General features: G+C 37.1%; 2 protein-coding genes across 3 annotated transcripts in view; one reads left to right on the top strand and one right to left on the bottom strand.

Annotated features, from left to right (window-relative positions):
• Positions 1-237: 237 nt before the first annotated feature.
• Positions 238-3599, top strand: LOC111868917 (protein AATF). Its single transcript, XM_023860016.2, has one exon. The coding sequence runs from the start codon at positions 662-664 to the stop codon at positions 2159-2161; it is 1500 nt and encodes a 499-aa protein (XP_023715784.1). The 5' UTR covers positions 238-661; the 3' UTR covers positions 2162-3599.
• The window catches only part of LOC111868916 (elongator complex protein 3), a 29006-nt gene continuing 23412 nt past the window's right edge, over positions 3569-9162 (bottom strand). For both annotated transcript variants that reach the window (XM_023860014.2, XM_023860015.2), the window contains exons 8-10: positions 6136-6263; positions 3848-4029; positions 3569-3725 (exon numbers count right to left, since the gene is read on the bottom strand). In XM_023860014.2, coding sequence (XP_023715782.1) covers positions 3649-3725; positions 3848-4029; positions 6136-6263 — 387 coding nt within the window. In that variant the 3' untranslated portion in view covers positions 3569-3648. The remainder of the gene's footprint in view (positions 3726-3847; positions 4030-6135; positions 6264-9162) is intronic.

Here is a 9162-nt window from a genome sequence, read left to right as displayed (position 1 = left end):
CACGGCCATAAGTTCTAGGCCTTATACGTGTGTGGAGTTTTTTTTTATGTTTGTAGTGTTTGTCTTACCCGGTCTTATCCTTTACAGATGGTTTATGTTGTCCTTTATATATATAGTGTTGGAGCTGGTGTCTGGAGATTGGGCCCAATTGAGTCGGTTTCACTTGAGGACTGAGGCAGAATTCAGTCTCCGAAACGTTGAATTTTTAAAATAAAAACGACAATGGATAATGTCCAGAAACACATAAATTGTAAAACTTCTTAACATGTAACATACTGCAGGGATATTTGAGTTCATATGTTTACCTCCCCTGAACTAGTAAGTCAGTGTGACGGAGTGTGAGCGCATTAGTTTCTGACTGCGTGCTGTTGAAAGTTAGTTTCACGTTATTAAATATCTATATACATAAAGTCAAATGTCTGCTGAAGATCTGTTCGGCTGCTATCATTCAGTGTATATGATAATATTAAAAGAATGTTATTCGTCTTATAAAAGAGAGAAATAAATTCTAGGGACTTTTGTTCCAGTGGCAAAGTTTGTATTTCAACCGAAGCGAAGGAAGCTGTGCACCATGTGATCGAAAGACTGGATGTAAATCACTGACTACAGATTAGATAATACTTGTACAATAATTATTCAGACCTTTTATGAATGTATTTTAATGGTGGAAATGGGGACAAAGAAGTCATTATCGGAATGTTTCTCGGACCTGATTAATCCTGCTCCAGCATCATTTGATCCTGAGGATGACATATATCCGGATACTGTGGCGAAAGTCGTAGAAAATAACTATGAATTTAGTGACGAAGAAACGAGGCAAAGCACACTTAGGAAAAGAAGTATAGATGCGGTTGACGGTGATGAACGGTACGATGGGGCAAAGATATCGCGAAAAGCACTTAGAATGCAGGGTACTGGTGATAAATTGGAGTTGGGTAAGGAGGATTGTTCAGAGACTGAGGATGCATATACAAGTGAAGATGATGAAGAGAGTGATGAGAATCAAGAGGACACACATGTTGAAATGGATAGGAATGAAATGTTACAGCCAAGGGACAATGAAGGTGAAAGCATTTTTCAACATATATCAAGCAGGGGAATGGAGACAGACGTAGAAAGAGGCATTGGTGTTAGAAACCAGTTAAATTTATGGGACAGCTTACTGGAATGTAGAATTCAGTTGCAAAAGGCTTTGACTGCAGCTAATAAGTTACCACAGTATAACATCTTTGAACACTTTATTGCTGAAGGGGGATCCAAGTTTAAAGCTGAAGTTCAACAAACAAAAAACAAAATTACAACTTTATTGGAAAATATGATTGCTTTTCAAACAGAAATGCTGAAGTCATATCCTGAAACAAGAAATTTGTACAAGACAAACAAAAAGGAATGTTCTACAAGTGAAGTGGATGAAACATACCCGGTTGCAGGTGAAGAAGAAGAAGAAGAAGAAGAAGAAAATTATTCAAGTGATGGGAGTGAACTACAGAAGCAGAAAGAACTTGATACAAAACACCATAATTTGGAACACTATGCTGAACTTATAAGTGATCATCACAGGAAGTACTCAGAATATCGCAATGCAACCATTCAGCTATGGAATGATAGGACCCGTGTTTTGGTAGGAAAACTCAACAGTCATAACTTTTCAAATTTTGAGCACTCAACACTTAAACAGATTGAACAAATCCTAAGCAATCGTCAGAGACTCATACAACGTTCTCAGTTAAAGAGACAATCATTTATTATCTTGGGGCAACAACTTGTTCCACAGCAGCAGCAACAAGAAAGTACTGAAGGAGCTGTTACATATATAGATGCAAATAATTTGAAGACAGATCAGGAACAGTGCAGAGAGTACTACACTGAAATATATGATGATACAGACTATTATCATCAGCTCTTAAGAGAACTTATTGAGAGGAAGTCGTCAGATGTTACAGATCCAGTACAGCTTGGACGACAGTGGCTAGAACTTCAAAAGCTGAGAAGTAAAATGAAACGAAAAATGGATACAAGAGCAACAAAAGGTCGTAAAATTAGATATGTAGTACATTCCAAACTTGTTAATTACATGGCTCCAGTGTCTCAGAATCTTTATACTGAAGAAGCAAAAACTGAATTGTATAACTCTTTGTTCAGAAATGGTGGCAGACAGTAGTGAGAAAGTTTGGGCTTGGGCAAAACTAGAAGAACTGGAAGTACTTTCTGTCGATTTTAAAATTAAACTGTTTTGACTCATAAATTTTGAGACATAAAGTTGTAGTCAAATATGAATACCAAATCTATAATTGTTAAGAGAGCACCTAAAATACGATTACATACAACCCAGATGACCATGACCATGATATCACTCCTGTGTAAATTGAAGATCTTATGTTTAAATGCTTGATCACAATACAGATCTGAAATATGAGTGTATACTTGCTTTTAGCATCTTAAAAATTTGACATCAACAAGACCTTAAATGTAAATTAGATTATCCACAAGTTTACTTTTGTTTGCTTGTTTCAATTTTGGATGCACTCCTCATTAGTTATCAGTTGCCTCTTTAGTACTACAGAGTTTTTCTGCATTCACAATATGCTACCACAAATTCTAGAACACAACATTAACATTCATTGGATGTTACTACCAGAATGGGTCTTGTGACAGCTGTCTTCATCCTCCCATAAGCACACTCGTGTGTGTCAGTTTCTCTGTATGTAACTCTTAATATAACAGTTTTTTTCAGTTATACATATATTGTGTAAATTTAAATGGTGACTGTGGAGGTTGGCTCACAAAACAGTTATACTCTGAAGGCGTCACAATTGGATAGTGACTTAGATCATTATGTCATCACTAGAAAGTTACTAGATTCTATTATGAACATCTGATGGCAACCAAAATCATGTTAGATATGCTGCTGAATGCACAGAACTTTTCTTGCATAAGGTTGCCACCTGAAGGTATGACATGCACTGGGGCCACTGTAAGTAGAAGCACGGTTGATGCGATTCCACAGCAGCAGTGTTTGTGTGTATTAAGACCTAAACTAAAGAAATTTACCACTGAATTGTAGGAGACTGTCACTCTTCTGCATTTCTGTAACTCACTGGAGCAACTAGTCTCTGTAAATTAAAAATATCATTCTTGTGATAGGTGTCTTCAACACATCCATTAGTCATGAGTTGTCACATGGCAAACTGATTTTTTCTGAAGCAGCTGCAGTGGTGGTAATTTGAGTAGGACAGACAGTAGTAAACAAATCTTATTCTGTCCGCATGCTTCTGGTTATGTATTAACTTTACCTTAAGATGGTTTAGACAAAGTACATGCCAATATGTGTGTTAAATGAAACAAGTTTGTGAAAGTGTTAATGGTAATATATTGTAATAAATTTTGTAAGAATACACCATGGAAGTATATTAAATTAAAATAAATAAATTGATAATTTTGTATCAGTATGCTGTGTAAACAAATTCAAAACCCCACAGACGCTGTGAAGTGCCTCTTGTTTATCAAAGGAGTACAAGCATGTTTGCTCATACTATATCCATGTTGTCATGAATGAAACAGTTTCATAAAATCTTTAATAAATGTTTATTCTATGTACAGCCATTACAAATAAAATTTACACTCTCATACACCAGAATACAGTATCTTCTAAAGCAGATGCTTTGACATATATGGTCCATCAAGCTCATATCCAATTTTCCTATAGTAATTTCTAGTACCAACACCTGAAAGAAGAAAACATCTTTAATAATATAGTTTCAATTGAAGTTTCCACTGTTTTGTCTTAATAGAATTACACCAGCAAAATTAATGTGTTTATATAAGAACTACATCTAAATATTACTACCTGAAATTACAGAAATTTTTACAGATCCATGCTCTTCCTTTGCAATTCTTTCTGCCTCTTCCATGAGCAACATCCCAAATCCCTGGTGCTGGAACTTTGTGGGATCACGAGCACTGACAGGAACTACACTCCCATAGACGTGCAGCTCACGTACAATTGAGACACCACCTTTCAGCTCAAGTCTGGAAAGATAAGGCTAGAAATAACCATTCTGAAGAACTCGATCAGGAGCCGACACCTTTAGATATCCACTGTCGGAGATTTTTAAATAAGGTATTAGGAAATTTAAATTTAATGATCTCTCTATATCTGCTACGTGTAGCATTCTCTACTGTCAGCTTTCAACTTCAGCATGTCTAACATTAAATTGTGATCCTGCACTCATTTAATCTGAACTTCAAACCACTATGCAGAAGTGGACATTTCTTCACTTCTTCAATAACTTCCCCCTCTTATGGAATCCACAGTTTCATTAACATGTTCACATAAGTTCAGGTGTGCACCCCCATTCTTTAAGATGTATTTTAATATTATGCTCCCATCCATGCCTAGGTCTCCTAAGCAGTTTCCTTCCTTCTTATTTTTCCTGCTTGAATCCTGTACACATACCTTTCATGCAAGTTACATATTCTATTAATCCAAGATCAGAATAGCATAATAATATTTAGTAACTACTACAGACTGTAAAGCTCCTCATTATGTAATGTTCTCTGTTATTTCTGCTCTTTGGTCCAAATATTTTTCTCAACTTCCTCTTCTTAAACACCTTCAATTTAGGAAGAGTTCCATGTGATGCCATGTGAACATTTGATAGGAACATTCAATCTCCATCTTCAGGGTGAAGAAGTAAGCCAAACAAGTATGCAGCGTTTACAGCATGTCAATTTCTGCACAAAAATATTTAACGTGGATGGCACAATGGGAAGTAGGGGTCAGGTGAACTCTGCGGTCTCGTGAGTGACGTCACATACCCCCACCCCTTCCATTATTACGCAACGCTCAGTAAACACTCTGTTGCCTCCTGTGGTGACATAACAGGGGACACCGCGGTTAGTACGCAGCAGTAAACAACTCTCAGCAGTGTTCCCCAGCAGCACTTGTAAACACGACATTACGCAGCAGTGGTAGCTATCACATAACTGTTTTATGTGCTGTCAGTGCGGAAGTTACTAGGGTAGTGAGTATTGAGCCAGTTACTAGAAAGTAACCAGTCAGTTGCAGTCTAGCATTTGCCAGAGTGAGTTGAAGTCCATTGTTATTGAGTTGTATCGAGTGAATGGAAGTGACTCCAGCATGACAAGTGTGATACTGCAGATGGCAGTAGTGGTGTAATCGTGAGAGCGAGTGTTCAATAAATTCGCTATATCCAATATGGCGTGAAGTTATTTCTCACGTTAATACACCTAACACGTGACAATATGCTGGAGATGAATGATTTAGGATTTAAACTGAGCACAACCTTCAAACATTCTTGTAGAGTTTGATCACATCCTTAGCTCAATATGCCTGTATTGTATATAGATACTCAATTGACACTGGTCGCACCCCATTTTAGTGGTCACATTTGTGCTCACATATTTTCTGGCCATCCTACAGTGCCTCAGACACCCAACTGGGAATCAGTGTTGGGGGGGGGGAAACTAAACTAAACTAAACAAGACAAACTCCATGGCCTGTAGTCTGCAAGCAAACTATACCGACTGCTGCTTGTCAGCGAAGTTAACGCCAACTTTAGCAGTGGTCAGTGCAACAAATCCCCACAGCGTTTATTTCGGTTTTCTAGACTGGAGCCAATATTTCTTTGAAATAGCTCCATAATTATCCTCATGAGGCTGAGTGGACCCCATTCCAGACCCACTACTTCTCAGAAAATCTGGTAGCGCCAGGAATCAAACCCAGGACCTCTGGATGTATAGGCAGGATGCTCTGACTACTAGACCACAGAGGCCATATACATTAAAATGAATTATCAACCCAAATGGTTATGGCATGGATTCATTTCTACATTCTTTATTATTCTAAGAGGCATAAAATCTTTTCACTCTCCACACATGTAAAAATGAGCCTACAGTGATAAACGCATGGAAATATAGTAATTCCTCTACTGTACATTCAATTTTGCTGTTAAAATTTTGATCAGGTCAGTTTTAATTGTAGCACATAAAGTTTGTCACTGATACAATTTATGTTAAGTTGACTGTTAAAAATAATCACAAATAAATTACTTTAATCCCACTCATTAACAAGTCGCCATTCAAATTGTAAGAGAATCTCACTGTTTAACTAACCTAAAAGTTTCCTCTGAACATTTTCTCAGTCTTAAAAGACCAACTAATATGTCTTGTTCAGGATCTTCATATGATAAGAACGTCTCCCATCCTCCATTAGCAGTGTAATCACGTCGAATCAACTCCACCTGAAATAAAGAATATTACATTATTTACAATTTATATGGACCCTTCATTTCTGTTACACTTTTAAAATTTCTTGTGACTATGAATTTCTTCGGGACACGCGGTAGTGTAGTTGGTTGAGGCACTATGCTACAAGCTGGAAGGTCACGGGTTCAAGTCCCGATGAGGTCACTGAATTTTTTTAAATTGACCTAATCCTTCCAGCCACACTATGGCCCTGGGGTCAACTCAGCCTCTAACAGAAATGAGTACCAGGTATATTCTTGGGGGTAAAGGGCAGCTGGCACATAGGGCTAACAACCTTGCCGCCATCTATGAGCCGAATGTCTAGAAAATGTGGGACCCTCAATGTCGCACAACCCTATGGGCCTCCACAGCCTGTTATAGGGATACCTTTACTTTTACTTTTATGAATGTCTTCACTATCAATATTCAATCGGAAGATGCTCAATGCACTACATGAAAACTGCTAAGGAAGTTACCTCCAAAACAAAGTTTATTTCTTAAAGAGCCATATAATCTATTTCATTCCCTCACAGAGGAATTGCATTATATTTTCTATTCAGAAAATTGTCCATCCTGGTAACTTATGGACAATATACATAATGAACTGACAATCTAGCTAGTTACATTTACTTTTAACATATCTTTATTGTTTGTGTCTGGTTATATTATATACTCAAGGTACTGAAGCCACTGACATAAAAATGATGTAAATTAGGTTTTAATAAAATCAATAAAAGTATCAGTGGTTTAACCTTTAAATGCCGGGCTTTTGAAATGGTGGTAAGCTTGAGCTGGTTGGAGTTTATTTAAATGCCTGCTGCTGGTGCGTGTTTAAATGCACGTTGCTACTCTGTGTTTAAATGTCTGTTCCTGTTGGGGCACTTAAACAATTTTAAGTATTGTTTAAAAATGCTGTATCTAACACAATTTTTATGATAAATGGATGGCATTAACTTTGTTTGTATCAGCAAAGAACAGTGTCACATATTACAATGGAAGATTTGAAAAATTTTATACAAAAAGTTATACTCTATTTTCAATTTTTTCCTTTTAATTTTGATACGTACTGCAAAATTGGTCTCCCAATTCTTCACAAAGTTATTCTGCATTATAAATTCGTTTCTGTTTGTAACACTTGACAAATTTTAGCAGTCCCTGGTGCCATAAAACAGATGGAAGCAATGAAGTCATTGAGTTCTCTGCTGGAAAACCTTATATATCTCTGTTACACCCTTCAGATTTTTGCATCTTTTGACTGAAGGACAGGAGACTGAAAGTATGGCTATTCAAGAAATAGCTAGAGGGGTCCTTCTTCAGTGCTAAGATCTTACATTATAGCTGCAAAAGATTATTGCCCTTTCTATGGGCGTGAAGAGACAGTTGCATTGTGGCTGAGATACAGACTGCGATCTGTTTTCTGTGCGTTCATAGTGAAATCGAATACTGTAGTTTCATTTCAGCCTATATATACATCAAGCAGATAACAAAAAAGGTATGTACAGCGAATTTTACTATATATTTTTAACACATTAATCTGCAGAATCTGCAATAAAAGTCCTGGCTCATGGATGAGTTTGGGCATAACTCATACGTATACTCTTTTTGTTGTTGTTCACTTAGGTATCATTTAATTCCTCTATTATGGTTTTACTCAAGTCTGCNCGTGTAAAAGCACAAAACATACTAAGATAGTTGAGTACACTCTCAAGTTCTCACTTTTCATCCAAACCTATTTTTAAGTTAAAACGCTAAAATGTTAAAATATTTGATATAAAATGCTGAACTCCTCCTTGTTAATTCATCCTGAAGATGGGAGACGTCAGCTTGAGGTTGTATGGCTTATGGTTTGATATGTTCCTGTGTGCTGTGTGCTCTGCTGACGTCTCCCATCTTCGGGATGAATTAACAAGGAGGAGTTCAGCTTTTATATCAAATATTTTAACATTTTAGCGTTTTAACTTAAAAATAGGTTTGGATGAAAAGTGAGAACTTGAGAGTGTACTCAACTATCTTAGCATGTTTTGTGCTTTTACACGTCAACATATCGTAGCAGCGTCCACACGACAAACATAATTGTGAACAAAAAACAGCGACAGTGTTTCCATAATTATAGCAAGTGCCTCTGATGATGGTTGTGTCAAACCGAAACATGTAAGGCAGAAATAATAATAAAAAGTGACCTACAAATTGTTACACTCGACGGACTCTCTATTAACTTTGTGATTGATAGTGTAACGGACCAAAATGAAACATAAAAAAAAAAAACACACATTATTATTGAATTTCAGATTTAAGAGGATCCACTTTTTAAATGAGAAATGTTGTGATACATTTTTGTATTAAGTGATAAAGGTAAAAATAGCTATCCCTGTAACGGGCTGTGAAGTCCATAGGGTTGTGAGATATTGAGGCTCCCACATGTTCTCTAGTCAGTCGGCTCACTGATGGCGGTAAGGTTGTCAGCCTTACACACCGGCTGCCCTCTTCCCCCAGAAAGATTCCTGGTACTCATTTCTGTTCGGGGCTGAGTTGACCCCAGGGCTATAATGCGGCTAGAAGGATTAGGTCAATTGAAAAAATCCACCTCATTTGGACTCAAACCTGGGACCTTCCAGCTTCTAGCATAGTGCCTCAACCAACTACACCACCGCATACCCCTGTATTAAGTAATAGAATATAAATTTTAGACATCCTATTAAACTGTTAAAAAGGTTAAAATAGAGTAGATGAAGCATAATGTGGGGCTTGTTAAGTGTGGCATAGAAGGGTGTATATGGACAATCAAGTGATACGAGTAATGCTGTATTTATTGATAGCTTAATATTTTGTATTATTGGTGGATCTATTCCCTTCAGAAGTTCACTGAAGTAGTGTATAAGTAATGGGCTCTGTGGG

Source organism: Cryptotermes secundus, unplaced genomic scaffold (assembly GCF_002891405.2).
Source record: "Cryptotermes secundus unplaced genomic scaffold, Csec_1.0 scaffold753, whole genome shotgun sequence".
Classification (NCBI taxonomy): domain Eukaryota; kingdom Metazoa; phylum Arthropoda; class Insecta; order Blattodea; family Kalotermitidae; genus Cryptotermes; species Cryptotermes secundus.
Note: the sequence above shows the minus strand (reverse complement) of the source record. Positions and strands in the feature narration are given on the sequence as shown.

Coding starts and splice junctions, on each gene's coding strand:
- LOC111868917 (XM_023860016.2), top strand. CDS start 662: ATGGTGGAAATGGGGACAAAGAAGTCATTATCGGAATGTTTCTCGGAC.